General features: G+C 41.3%; 1 protein-coding gene across 2 annotated transcripts; it reads left to right on the forward strand.

The window, feature by feature from the left end:
* Positions 1 to 2,685: 2,685 nt before the first annotated feature.
* Positions 2,686 to 14,557, forward strand: ISL1 (ISL LIM homeobox 1). Of its 2 annotated transcripts, none has more exons than XM_074953936.1 (6): positions 2,686 to 3,201; positions 3,978 to 4,167; positions 7,029 to 7,288; positions 9,629 to 9,915; positions 11,355 to 11,522; positions 13,659 to 14,557. In XM_074953936.1, exons 1-6 carry the CDS (start codon positions 3,174 to 3,176, stop codon positions 13,773 to 13,775), a joined length of 1,050 nt encoding a protein of 349 aa, XP_074810037.1. In that variant the 5' UTR covers positions 2,686 to 3,173; the 3' UTR covers positions 13,776 to 14,557. The 2 variants fall into 2 exon arrangements, with proteins under 2 accessions (XP_074810037.1, XP_074810038.1); XM_074953937.1 differs by having other exon boundaries at positions 9,632 to 9,915.
* The last annotated feature ends 351 nt before the right edge of the window (positions 14,558 to 14,908 follow it).

Here is a 14,908-nt window from a genome sequence, read left to right on the forward strand (position 1 = left end):
CTGGAACAGAAAAGACCCCTCTCTATTAAAGTCACTTGTAAACCCCCTCGATGTTTATAATTAAGATCGGGCACATTTTTAAAGTTACACGTATTTGTGGGGGGGGGTCCATCGGGGTCTTCCATTCATTTGCTCCTGGAGGAGGTTCATTAGTATGCCACGTTCAGTAAGGAATTATTTTTGACCCGACGTAGAAATTCACAAAAGGTCAAAAAATGTGCCGGCGTTTGAGACATTGGGGGGGATAAATGCCTCTTTTGAACACAAGAGGTCGCTGCTGCGAGCGTGTATTGAAAATGTCTAAACTGCTAATCACGGCTAAATTTAATCTGCCACAGCCACCTTTGCAAACTGTGTGAGTGGGTTTTCTTGGTTCGTTCGTTTCTTGGCTTTGGTTGGTTTGTTCATAGGTGATGGTAGAAATGGCATAAGGATGGAGAAGGAGAGAGGTCTGAAAAGGAGAATAAATCAGTGATGAGACAAAATGTGAGCGTAATGGTTATCAGATGAACGTGTTAGTATTTTTAGTGCGATATTTCCATGCTATACTTTTTTATTTTACAGTGGCTAACTGTGCAATGGCCTGATATCTCCCCAAGAGTGTCCCGGACAAAACTCTCACAAACATTCCTCCGTGAGGATGACTCTCTCCACCTTGAACTGACTATCGGTTTGACGTATATATTTAATATTCAGTTATGGAATGTCTCCTACCAGATCTCACAGTGGATGATCTTTGCTTGCAATATGTTTGAGACTGGTGCACAATATACGTATTTAAGGGTATTAATGTGAAATTGCCCATTATTAAAAGTTTGCCCCAGCCACATGCAGGCTTGTTTGTTTGGAATTGTTATCATCAGCAGTAATTCTTGGTCATTGCTTATTGGGTTGCCGAGCGAAAACACCGCAACGTGTGTGTGTGTGCGTGCGTGCGTGTGAGTGAGTGAGAGAGAGAGAGACTTAAAATAAGTAAGTAAATAAATAAATAAACCCTCGCCGGTTTCAAGAAGAATTAAATGGCCACCTAGTTGCAACTTCTACTGTCCATGTAAATGTTAAATATGTAAGGTGTGTGTACTTGCAACATCTTTGTCTCCTGACATCTTGAACTCGTATCAAGACGGGCATCTTAATATCTTTACAGGAACCTCCGATTCTCTTTTTATTAGATATATCTATACCCCTGCACATTGCAAATGAAAACATCTTTCAGACTGTAGTTAGGAGTGCTACTAGATCTTTTGCTTCGTAGTAGCATAATAATCATCACATTTAAATTTAATAACTTTTTTGGCCATTCCAGCGCAACACAATTTCCGTGTGTATATATAGTCTAGTTGGACAGTTTTTTTTCTTTTGTCCAAACTCTTGCCTTGTCAGTTTCCTTTAAAAGAAAGGGACGCTGGAAAAAAAAAAAAAAAACATTTTGCTGATAAACATTGTTTAGAAGCCTCCAGCTGGAAGGCGCTAAGATAATAAGGTGATGACGGCGGTATAAGAACCCATATAGAACGAGACAGAAGCGGGTTCCAAAGAAACCCTAAAAGAATTATGCAAGGTATTGTTTCATTTTGCTTAGCGGAGTTATAACGGTATGTGGAGGATACAGCTTCACATATTTAACAGCTAAGAGAGGTTCAGGTCATAGTGTGATCAAAGCCTGAATGTTGCAAAGATATAAAGAAATGGGTACCTTAAACTTTAAAAATGTGCATGTGTTTTACTAGATTGGAAAGCTTTCAACAATTGAGAGTCAAATTATTAAGCCAGCAGCCCCTTAAGGGGTCACTGAAATTGCCTGTGGAAGGTTTCATGGCCCTAAAGTTACAAGGACTTTGGTTTTAGGAGTACCCGTGTACCGAAGTGCATAACTGAAAAATCACAAACAATATTATTGGGGACCAGCTACACAATATTTTCTTATATTTTAGTTCCCTGGAGTAGCTGAATGAAATTCTCCACATTTCTCAAAAAAGAGGTACACGCAAAGACGTATATTACCTCCAGCATTTGCATTGCTGTAAATGCAGACAAAATATAGTAAAACGAGGGTAGAATTAAGTTGGGGGTGTGTGTGTAAATAAATTAGTACGTTTGCCATAAAGAGAGACTCTTTGAGCTTTACTGTACGTGTATATCCATTATTGTCGAACCGATGAAAGTTGATAGACCTCAACTTCGGCTTAAACTAAAGGAGACGTAAAAAGGGTTAGAAAAAAAAGGGGGGGAATAAAATGGAGAGATTTTGAGGGGCAGTTTAAGGTAAATATTTATATCTTCTTCGATCTCGTGTTTAGCAGAAATCCATAAAGCCGTTATTCAGTTTCAAGAAGGAAAGAAAAAAGGAGAATGGGAAAGACAAACAATTAAACCTTGTATCTGTGGCTTTATACAGCGAGTATTTCTTTTTATCTTTTTAAAAGTAGGTTACCCCCTCATCTAACCAGGGCAAATTCTGCTGCCTAGCAAAGACAGATACCAAGGAAGGAAATAGCTGGAGCCACCCCAAAACATGGAATTATAAATACCGAAATGTAAATAGCCAGAACTCCCCCCCCCCCCAAAAAAGAAAAGTTCAGTGGGGAGGGGGATCTGACAAACGCCCAGCAAGAAATGGAGCAAAGACAGTAAAGTGGACGGTGCCAGGGGCGCTCGGAAGGAGCCCTGCAGAAGAGTGGCAAGAATAAAGTCTAGAGGGGAACACAAATGAGGAGTGGGGAAGTTGCCCCTGAACCCCAGAGCCGCCGCAGCAGCCTTGCAAGGCTGCGGCGACTGAAATATGATAATCAGAACAGCTGCTCTGCGCTCCCTTCCACCAATCGGCGCGGGACAGGCTTGACGTCCCCGCGCGTTACGTCAGGCCAATGGAGATCTAGCCGAGTTGGAGCAGAGAAGTTTGAGTAAGAGATAAGGAAGAGCCTAGCGCCCGATCAGCGCTGAGTCCGGCTCCGCAGCGCCTCTTCCAGTCCCAGCACACGGGCAAAACTGGACTGCCCGGCAGCGCGAGAGAGGGCAGTGCCGCCCGGCCAGCAGCGCCTCTGCAGCCCGGCTGCTGCCCGTATCTCACCCTCTGCTTTTTTTTTTAGCAACCGCTTTAAAACCTACTTTGGGGTCTTAATACGAAAGCGCACACCACCATTCCACTGTGGACAATACCCCCTCTTACAGATATGGGAGACATGGGAGACCCACCAAAAAGTAAGGAGGATTTTTTTATTTTTATTTTTTTTTACCGTTTTGTTGGAATCAATGTGCTGTCTGTTGAAACCGTGTGAGGCAGGGAGCTGCTAGGAGCTGCTCATCTGAACTTCACTGGAATGGTAGAGAAGGTGCCTTTGTTGCCATGCCTGCATGCTTGCTGTGTTTTAACCTCTTATCCTTAGCCTTGGGTCCTGGGTGCCTTTAAAGTTTGGGGCGCAGGCAGGATTTTAATGGTATCTCCAGGCTGCCCTGGGGATTTAGCTATCTTCGCGTTAGACTCCAGTGGGTCTGCCTGAATATACAGCACCTAGCCCATGTAGGCGAATTAACATTGGGCGTGCGAAGGAGAGCCAGTGACAACTGTAATGCTGTCTATGCTTGCTCACAATATCGAGCCCAGTGTTATACGGGAGAGGGGTTTAAACATCCACTCGTTCAGTTCCCAACGCTTCCAGCCAAACCCATATATATATATCCCCTGGAGCGAAGAAAAAATGCAAAACGAGGGAGTTTGGGTTGCGTGCAAGGCTTGCAAAATTAGAAGCTTCACACCGAAGGCTGTTCACATCTGCATTTTAACATACGTTCCGCCTCCTTTCTAAATGAGGCAAGGTTTTGATGGCACACTTCAATTACCACCCGAAAGTGCAATGCTCTTTTTAAAAAAATCTAAACCTCCCAGAGTATGCCCTATAAGGGATCGACACTAAAAGTGTGTTTATCTCTGTAGGAGAGTAAACGGTTAGTCAATCATGTATTTATTTTCATTTCAGAAAAACGTCTGATTTCCCTATGTGTTGGTTGCGGCAATCAAATTCACGATCAGTATATTCTGAGGGTTTCTCCGGATTTGGAATGGCATGCGGCGTGTTTGAAGTGTGCAGAGTGTAATCAGTATTTGGACGAGACCTGTACGTGCTTTGTTAGGGATGGCAAAACCTACTGTAAAAGAGATTATATCAGGTACGCCATTTACGCTGTTTGATTATTTGGTTAGATTTTACTGTATATAGAGACAGAGGGAGAGGGGTTTTTTTTTGTTTGTTTGTTTGTTTTTAGTAAAAAAAAAAAAAGTTAATTCTCCAAAGGTATAAGGGGAAAAGTTCTAGTCAAGTTTATTTCATAAATTAAAATGAAAAATATAAAACACTCAAACTCAGGAATAGCTAGAGTTTGTAAGGACTTTTCCTGGTAAAGCACAATTCCTGCAATATGTGCTGTGATCCTAACAAAGCAGGATAGCATATAAATATATTTTAATAGTATAGCTATTCTGGCACAGAGCTGGTCGCTTTTAAACACATACCTGAAAAATGCAGCTCTGTGTGTTTGTTGTACGAGTTACAGGAAGGCAAAATCAGATACAGAATGAAGACACTTCAAACATGTATGCAGTAAAAAAAAAAAAAAAGAGCAGACAAATAAACCTAATTACAGTAGGGCCTATTATAAAAAGTAAGATGAAGTTTACAGTTCAGTTCTGAAGGAAGAGCCGTTTATTATAAGGGTAAAAGATAGACTACAATGTTTCTTTGCTAAAATAACTGGCATGCACTCTTTTTAAATATTAACCCCTTCGTGATACCTGACTGCCTTTTCTTTCTTATCTTATCTGTGCTGATGAATTAGACAGAGCAGATCAAATTGCCCATCATCTGTTCGCGAACAATTGGGTATATTTAGATAATGGAACTGCTTCCTTCCTCACATTAAAATCTGGTAACTGATAAAATGTGAGAGTTGCCAATCCTAACACTATAGCGAAACCAAAGCAGAACTCTGGGGATGTTTATTATTTGTGCTCTTGGGTCATGTTTATCTATTGCTAGCCTTCGGTGTCATCTGCTAGGTTTGTGTATAGCAGAACTTTGGATATTAGCTATGCTGAATGGCCAAAACATTGTTACAGAAAGTTTTAGGAATAAATATCACCCATTTAAGATACCTTTGTAGATTCATTTTATTTCCGAATCAGAATAAAGCACTTGAGTTCCTCTAATGCAAATATCATAAATAGTTTGTTCCTTAAAGCCACGTTGTGAAATTATCCTCAAAGTTTTGCAATGTTGAGAACAATCCGCTCCGTTCTTAGCTTTACGTTTAAACGCATCTGGGAGCGGTGTTTTTATTTGATTTTATTTTTTAACGTTCTTCTTCGACTCTTTCCCCGTTTCAAAAGAGAGAAAATATTTGGGAGTGTGATCTGGTCATTCCGTTCCTGTGTGAATTTTATTGAGTAGGGGAAATGAGCAAATAATTGCAACTTTGAAAAGTTTCTGCAAAACAAATTTCATTTGTTCAAATTATTTAAAATAAAAGGTGTACAATTTGTGCTAGGCGACCTTGCACTAGACTCTGAGCAAATATAAAATTGTCAAGCATATGCCCAAAAAGAACTCGTACCTATTAAGCTATAATATTTGGAGATCTTTCGTTATTTTTCCTGAGATCTTATTATTCAGAAGTTTTAGATCTGAGTAGAAATTGAATACATTGTGTGTGACACACAGCCTGCTATACATACACACACAAATACGGTGTAAATATGTGTGTGTGTATAGACATACACACAACACAGAGATTGTGTGCATTATAAAGGGTATTTGGGAGAGCATATGTGTATATGCATGTGGTAAACTATTTAGGAGTGTGTGAATACGTATATACCTAATGTGTGCATATATGTTTAGAATTAGAAAGAATACTAACTTGCCTGGTTAATCAAAGAGGTTAGCTAAATAATATTCAGTATGAGCCGATACACCGTGGAGCTGTGAAATATGACTCCGAACTACAGCTAATAGAAATGTATCTCTGTCTATGTAGATAGATATTGCTACCTGAAATATCCCCCTCTTTCCGTATCGAAGAGGACTCAAGCTCCAACACAGTAGCTATTAAAGATGTATAAAACAAAGAGGCGAATTATTTGCTCTGATGAGATTTCAGTAAGGAAGTTTTTCCTTTCGTTTGTTTGAAGGCTTAGCGTTCAGCTTAAGGTGGTGCTGTTGAGGGGTGCGGGGGGGGGGGGGGAGTGGAAAGGTTGAATTAGGAGAAGGGCTGGAACGCCGCATCCTTTAAAACGCACTTTAATAGAAAAGTTACGCTACAGAAAGAAGGCGGAAGGTAGAAAGAATCTTGAGACCTGTAGTGCCTAGAAAAGTTCCTCCTTCGGTGTCCTGAGAAGGGAAAAGTAAAACTTTAGCTACTGGAAGCCCTAGTTTGCAGGAGGCGGCAAAACTCCTGAAGGTTTCATTCAAAAAAAAAAAAAAAAGAAAGAAAGAAAGAAGGGAAAAAAAGAAAAAAAAAGGGAGGCTAATAGGTTTGTGTTTGTGCAATGGATGTCACTCTCTGTCATCGGAGCCAGCCTTTATTTTACATATTATACACAAGCGGCTTGCTATAGCTCTGGAGCAGCGTGGGGGCAGCCAACGTGCCTTGAGCCCAGTGTGAGAGCGCCCGGTGGGCCCCCCTCCTCCCCCGCCGCCCCCTTTGCTGGGCGACTCAGGCTGTAGGGCAGGAGAGGGGTTAGGAAAATCCTCCCGGAGGTTTTGTGTTTGTTTCCCCCCCCTTCGCCCCCGTGGTGGTTGCGGGGGCCGGCGGGGGGGGGGTCGTCTGAGCTCTGCTGCCTTTTACAGCGGCGAGATCTGGGCATTGGCGGTAACTGAATCCGTTTTATTCCTTTCCCCTTCTGGCTTCTGTGCTGTAAAGGCTTGTTTAACTAGCGGGCGGCGTGTGGCGAGTGGAGCAGGGCCGGGGGGCTGCACACGACTGGGGGTGAAACCTCTTTTCTCCTTCTTGTCTCTGGGCCGGGCCCTGCTCAGGTTATACGGCATCAAGTGCGCCAAGTGCAGCATCGGCTTCAGCAAGAACGACTTCGTGATGCGAGCCCGCTCCAAGGTGTATCACATCGAGTGTTTCCGCTGCGTGGCCTGCAGCCGCCAGCTTATCCCAGGGGACGAGTTCGCGCTGCGGGAGGACGGCCTCTTCTGCCGAGCCGACCACGACGTGGTGGAAAGGGCCAGCCTGGGAGCGGGGGACCCGCTCAGCCCCCTTCATCCCGCCAGACCGCTGCAGATGGCAGGTACTCCTCCAGCCCACTGGGGAGGGGGGAGCGAGCTGCTGCGGCTGCGGGCCACAGCCACTCTGTGCATCAATCGGCTCTGCAGCGAGAGCGGCCAGGGCTTTGTTCCAGTCCTTCCTTCATTCCTCTGCCTCTGTCTGTGCGTGTGTGTGTACTGTACAGCCCTGTAGACGTACATATATGTGTATGCATGCCTATGGCGTGTTCTGCAGAACACGTGTACTGTGCAGAGCCAGGCACAGCTATAGATCTCTCTCTCTCTCTCTATGGGTGAGCCTTCCTATAGAAATGCTATAACCACACACATACTATCATTATCCATATATACACCTATAGAGGACAATATAAAGGCAACACATGGCACATATGACAATAGAATACACACACCTGGCTATATGTATGTACACACATGTATATGTCCGAAGGCATATCGTTTTATATCTATCTCTAAAACATTATATGTGTGTATGTATTTATATAAACACACTAATACATTATAGCTGTATATAGATTTATATAAATACGATATATATATATGTGTGTGTGTGTGTGTATATATATATATATATATATATATATATATATATAATGTGTGTGTGTGTGTATTCACGCATATATAAGCCAGTATTAAAACCTTGAAATCTAGTGGTGCACTGGAAGTACATACCTCAGGTATTGTATGTGCATTTGTCGAATGAGAGGCCTGGGAGAACCAGTGGACCCTTTGGGGCATACATTTCCTCCTTTGAAAGTGGGTTGGTTAGATAGATAGATGATAATCTAATGTGTATATATAGCACTTCAGTATTGAATCACAAATCCCTTTTCATTATTTTTTTCCAAAACATTTGGAACAGGTTGTTTTAAAACATTGGTAGAAAGGGGGTCCGAAAAGAGATAGACTTAATAACTACAGGCGAGCACTTAGGCTGTAATTTAAAACTGTCAACAAGCTAATCTTCACTAATTGCCTTTTAAAGCGATTCTGCCTTCTTGAGACGTTTTATGTGATTTGATGAGAATTTCATCTTAAACTCTGCGTTGCAACTTTAGACTGGACCCAGCATACAGGTTTACTTATACTTCTAGTTTTCGACCTTTGCATTAGATAGTTATAGAAACTGAGCTTCAGGAAGGGGAACATCTTTCACAGACAAATAAACGACACAAGATGGGAATGGAGAACTGCTATCCAGGTAACTAAGGTTAAGGGATATTTACAAACCCTGCCATGTTTATAGGGGCACAGATGCCTCGTCTGAGCAGTTTTCAAGTGACCTATGTATATATAGCAGAGAAACATATAGGTAATCAGTCCAGAATTTCGGGCAGATTATGCGCATCCCTTCAAGCATATTTGTGCATGTTATATAAGGAATATTGTGTCTGCAGTTACAAAATTACCGGTATTGGGGGGATCTTGTTCGGTCTTCATCGAATGTCTTTGCGGTTTTGTTGTGACAACGGAGAAATAAAAACTCGATTTTACAGGACAAAATTGAACACTCCTTGGCCACGCCTTTAGTAATGTTTCCCCTTTATTTCTGGCCAAGTGACATTTAGGGTATTCTAATCAATTTAATTTCTGAAGAACAAAAAATATATGCACATCGGTAAAACGATGTATTTCTAACTTTCGATATGACAATATCCGTCCATTTGGTTGCATTTCCCGACGGTTTCCATTAAAATAATCAACTGCCATGCTTTTCCCTTCCCCTTTTATGATTTTGTAATACCTTCATAAGACATAACTTCACCTTGATCCTCCACTTTCCCAAACAGCCCCTTCTCTTGGGCTCTCGGGATGCGCCTTTCACAGACAAGGTTTTCTACAATGGATGCGTTTGCTTTGTTTTGGAGCAGCGGCGTTGGTAGCCGGTGCATGTAACTGTACTCAAGGTCTCAGGCCTATGTTGTGATAGTGTCTACATACAAGAGGCAGGCACGCAAATTATGCGAAGTGCTCCCTTTTGAAACTTTTAAGCTAACTATCTACTTTTGTGGCTTCTCCATAAATAAATACTTCCCTGCCCTTGCCTATTATGAAGTAGAATATTCCTTGTCTGTCAAAGATAATACAGGGTTGATCTTCAGTTTGTTTCTTGTCGTCCACTCCTTCCCCCCTCCCAAAAAAAAATTATTTGTCTGTACAGTAAAAAATACCAATTGTGGTGTGATTCCCTCAGCTGGTAGGGGAGAGAGAAGGACAAGACTTCAGAGCTGACTGCCTTTATGGCCTTTTCAGTAAGGATCTGCCCCAGAAAGCTCTGACTCTCTCTAGATTCTCTGCCTCTTACTTATGGGGATCCTGTTCGTTCCTCCCCCTTTCCCTTGCAGCAGAACCTATCTCTGCCAGGCAGCCCGCTCTTCGACCCCACGTCCACAAGCAGCCCGAGAAGACCACCCGAGTCCGGACTGTGCTTAACGAGAAACAGCTTCACACCTTGAGGACCTGCTACGCTGCCAACCCCAGACCCGACGCGCTTATGAAGGAGCAACTGGTGGAAATGACTGGCCTCAGCCCGAGGGTCATCCGGGTCTGGTTTCAAAACAAGCGATGCAAGGACAAAAAAAGGAGCATCATGATGAAGCAGCTTCAGCAACAGCAGCCCAATGACAAAACTGTAAGTGGCTGCAGGCTGGGACCCTAATGGAACGGTCCTTCCGGAAGTGGAAACGATCCTTTGATCTTGAAATTGTACCGCGAGAGAGCCCACCTCTCCCCAGCCTTCTTTGGGGTGTGGTTTTGTCTGGGCAGATAACTGCCGCTGATTATGTGAGAGCTCCATTTTTTAAAAAAAAGTACAGATGTGGTGCAAGTTGGTTTGCCTTCAGATTCCTGTAAATATGATTCCCCTATTCTGTTGCCAATGCAATTTAAAATAGACCGTAGCGAGAGGATTACACCGCCTGCTCAAGTGGACACGCCTTTCGGTGGGGCTCAGGATTCAGTGTGCATGAGAGTAAATGTGAATTGCGAGCCCTAGAGTTTAGGGGATGTCATGAAGCCAAGCATTGTGTGATATTTATTTTACAAACGCCATGGACTCTTAAGGGGGAAAGATGCACTCCCCCTCTTCAATGGGGGAGTCAAAACCACAAATCTGATGCATTTTCTTACTACTTTCTATATTATAACGTGCATATTGGTATAGGTGAGCAACTGCGCCCGGTGCAGCAAAAGACAAATGCAAGGGGAAGATCTTGATTTGTCATCTTAGTCACAATATTTTCAGCATTATATATAGTTATGTACGCGTGCATGTGCACACATGACGCAAACAAGCTGGCTCGCGTTTAAATTGCAGGATTTAGCCAAACAAGTTGCCTTGCTCCATTTTGCAACCTCCCCTTCTCCCCCCCCCCCACACCCCTTTGAGCCTTTCAAAAAGGGACAAGGTGGATGAGGTAATTTTTTTTTTTTTAATTGGGCCAACTTCTGTTGGTGAAAGACACAAGCGGCTACTCATTCCCTCTATATTTCGTATATTGACTGACCCGAAAAAGACTATGAATTCATAAGGCTGCCTAGTTAAGTGGCATTTAAGGAGATTCATTTTACTGTGTTAGAATGCAATAAAACACAATGTTATCAGCACACTGTTCCTGAAGGCTCCGAGTCCTTTTGTACATAACAGCCGTAGCGTTTATTTTCAAAAGCTCCTCAGGCACCCGAGGTGGGTAGCGTAGAGGTTATACGATCCAGTTAAGGGCACACAGAAAGCCAGCATGGACGCAAAATATAAACCCAGGGTTGTTAACCGTTTCTTGTTCCTTACCATGCATCGCCAGGCAGTGGTATTTGATGTAAGTAGTTAATAACCTTTTAGGCAACCGGGCATGAAGAAATACAAGGATTAAGGAGAAAGAAAGTAAGCTTCCAGTGTGATAAATGCAGAAATAGCCTGACCTATAGTAGAATAGGGTAAGACGTTCACAGCAGATTAACTATGTAAATAAAGGCGACTGTATAGATAAGATAGAATAGCAGTTTATTGACTCAGTGCTTATATACAATAAAGTTAACAAAGCTCATTAACATCTTTTGGTCGGTTGTTTACAGAATATTCAAGGGATGACAGGAACTCCTATGGTGGCTGCTAGTCCTGAGAGACATGATGGGGGTTTACAGGCTAACCCAGTGGAAGTGCAGAGTTACCAGCCTCCTTGGAAAGTACTGAGTGACTTCGCATTGCAGAGTGACATAGATCAACCTGCTTTTCAGCAACTAGTAAGTGTTAGTTCCCAGACTGAATATGCTAATGTGTACAAGGGGCAGAATATTGGGTATTCTCTAAACTTGGTGTATATGTGCTGTGAGATATGAACCCGAGACTATAAATGCATTCCTGATATTCGCATTATTGCAATATGTCAGTACTTTGAATAATATGGATTTTATGTTGTTTGATCCAAAACCCACTTGAAGTCAGTAGAAAGGATCCTATTGATTTCAAAGGGCTTTGGATCAGGACCATAAACCAGTCTGAAATAGTAATTAAGATAATTATAGTCATTACATTTTAAAGCAAATCTATGGAGGAGACTAGCATTAAAAACTATAAGCAATTCATCATTTTACTCTTTGTAAACTTACAACAGCAATTACTAACATTGGGTCCACCTTTTTCTTGTTGTCTATGTAGTACAGAATTGAGTTCAGCTGTATGAATATTATGTCAACCAGACCGATGAGTTTCTTAAAACAGCGAGGGTGGGAAAGTGTAAATCTTTCTTTAAGTATGTACCACTAGGCAGATATTTATATCTACCCCCTTTGAAATTATATCTTATATTTTATAAAGGGAATTGTTATTACATAGTCACATGCAAAAGCCAAACAATATTAATGGACTGGCTTAACCAACAAGAAGACAGAAATTTAAGACTAAATTCTGTTCTTAACTCACTTCCTTATGCCTACGTCATTTGGCAGCTCATATGGGACCATATCATCTGCAATACTTAGGCTCAACAAGGTGAATTAAGGACAGAAGTTCAACCTTAACTCAATTTCCTGGCCTAAGTGTGTTTAAACCAGATCTTTAAAATAATAAGGTACGTTGTGTATGGTTTTTCAGCGATTCACAGTGATAAATAATAACGAAATATTACCATAGAGGTTTTTGATTGATCAAGCAATTTTTCAAAACGATCCCTTGGAAAATAAAAAAAAGGTGTGAAGCACCAATGTATATTTCTAGACCTTTCCTTTTAGTGACCCACTCACTTTTATGATGTTTTTTTTCTCTTATTCTGATGCTGAAGAATGAATTTGTTCCATTTGGAATGCTATGTCCATTTGGAATGCCCTGTAATTTAGCAGCCTGTTCTGTGGATACTATGATACAAATCATCTTGGTTCTAGAGCATCTTCTAGTCCCTCTGCTTAAACCAAGCCATCCCGTAGGCGTGAAAAAAAGAAACAACAATGACAAAATAAACCAAAACACTGACCTGGTTTGTTTGCTTTACTTATTTTGGGCTAATTGAACAGAAGATCTTTGAGCCCTGGGATAGACTGGCCTTTGGTGGGTACTAGGTCCAGCAACAGAATTCAATATTTTGGGATGTAATCTGGAGGCAAAATTTGCCCTATATTTTTTTATGACAGACCAAAAATAGAGCATATAGATTGAAAAATAGATGCCTCAAGAGCATTTTGTAGCATGGACACAGTGTAGTGACTGCTCAAGTGGCTGGTGCAAATTTCTGCAATGTAGGAAGGGCCTTAATCACAGAATTTTCTAACCAAGAAAGAGCCAACTGAATTGTGGGTGTATTAGAAATGCTAAACTCTCCATATTATGGACATTGTAAGATTAAGATCTGATCTCCAACTCACAGTGGCTTTGGTTACCCTTTTTACCCAATTGACTCATTTAATACAGGCCCATGGAGTCCACATCACCCTCAGGGAAGAAGATGGCTTGTTGAAAAGAAAGCACATTATGCCCGTTTTTATTGTATTATGCACCATAAAGGAGAGTGGAAAGTAGCCTGGCAGTTTCATGTCAGAAAACACATAAGGGTTCTTAAATAATTGACTGCAACACACTGTTGGGAATTCCTGAACAATTAGAATGCAAAGATCTCTGAAAGACCTGAGAAAACAGGTCTAATTAATAACAGTTTTTGTGTGCCCCCCCCCCCCAGCCCATTTTGTTCTGTGAATTGACTTAGGGGCTGATTCAAAAGTCATTCAAGTCAATGGAAAAACTCCCATTGATTTAATTGAGATTCAGATGATGCCCTTTGTAGTGCATGTTGCTTATGTATTTGTAAATCTTTTTCTTCTCCTCCTGCCTTTAATTGATAACTGTAACTACATTTGTAACCTCCCCTCTCCTTATTTTCTTTTGGGCAGGTTAATTTTTCAGAAGGAGGACCAGGTTCCAATTCCACCGGAAGTGAAGTAGCATCAATGTCCTCTCAGCTCCCAGATACACCTAACAGCATGGTAGCCAGTCCTATTGAGGCATGAGGAACAATTCGTTCAGATTTTTTTATTATTATTTTACCCCGTTGAAGAGAGTGGGAAAGTTATCATGTTGGGACTCTGAAACTTAAAAGTATTTAACAAACCTGTAATGAACCTAGCAAAGAACGCTCCATGAAATGCACGGAGTCTTGTTATAAATGACAAGGTGAAATGGTAGCAACACTGTGAAGACAATCATGGGATCTTACTAGAATAATAATAATAATTTAAAAGAGTAAATAAACACATGATATCCAGTGACCACAGGAGCATCGAAAAGACGTTTTTAAAACGTAGAGGATTTGTATGCGTGGATCTCAGAAAAAGAAGAAGCATCTGTTCATTTGACTGAACATAGAAAGAAACCGAGATAGAGAGACTGTCTATAGTCCATCCTAATCCGAATGGTGCTGTTTCTTATTGGTCATTGATTGCCAAAAAGGAGCTCCAATAGGTTTCACAACATCAGGAAAAGACAATCTAGCCCCGCATGGTTGAAAGATTCATTGCAGGAAGCAGGAGCTGCATTGGTTTGCAATGTTTGTTTGTTTTTTTAGTTGACTCTTAAGGGGTTGTTTCCTGGGTCTCTTGTAGCATGTACTGTAGCTGGGGGTTTGGTTTTGCTGAGATCCATCCTCTATCGAGAAGTCTGAAGTGACTTTAAAAATAGGTTTTTGAATTCCTATTTAAAAACCGACTTATAAAGCATTGCAACAAGGTATACCTCTACTTTGCCACAAAGCGTCTCGGGATTGTGTTTGAATCGTGTCTGTCCAAGAACTCCCCCCCCCCCCCCCCAAAGATGTGTATAGTTATGGGTTAAAACGACTGTTTCTCTCTCTCTCTCTCTCTCTCTCTGGAAATAAAGAGGAAAAAAGAAAGTTTTTTTTTTTTTTGGTTTGCTCTTGCATTGCAAAAATTATAAAGTAATTTATTATTTATTATCAGAAGACTTGCCACTTTTCATGTCATTTGACTCTATTTTTTGTTTTTGTTTGCTGAAGTAAAAGAAAAAAGAAAAAAAAGAAGAAAAAGGTTGTATCGTGGTCTTTGAATTATATGTCTAATTCTATGTGATTTTGTCTTTTTTTCTTAAATATTATGTGAAATAAAAGCGCCATATGTAGAATTATTAT

The sequence above is a fragment of the Natator depressus genome, chromosome 5, assembly GCF_965152275.1.
Source record: "Natator depressus isolate rNatDep1 chromosome 5, rNatDep2.hap1, whole genome shotgun sequence".
NCBI lineage: Eukaryota > Metazoa > Chordata > Testudines > Cheloniidae > Natator > Natator depressus.

What these genes read in the sequence shown, in the direction of transcription:
- ISL1 (XM_074953936.1), top strand. Translation starts at nt 3,174, where the DNA reads ATGGGAGACATGGGAGACCCACCAAAAA. An exon ending in CATGGGAGACCCACCAAAAA is followed by an intron (nt 3,202 to 3,977) that starts GTAAGGAGGATT and finishes TTTTCATTTCAG; the next exon opens with AAAAACGTCTGATTTCCCTA. An exon ending in AGCAGCCCAATGACAAAACT is followed by an intron (nt 9,916 to 11,354) that starts GTAAGTGGCTGC and finishes GGTTGTTTACAG; the next exon opens with AATATTCAAGGGATGACAGG.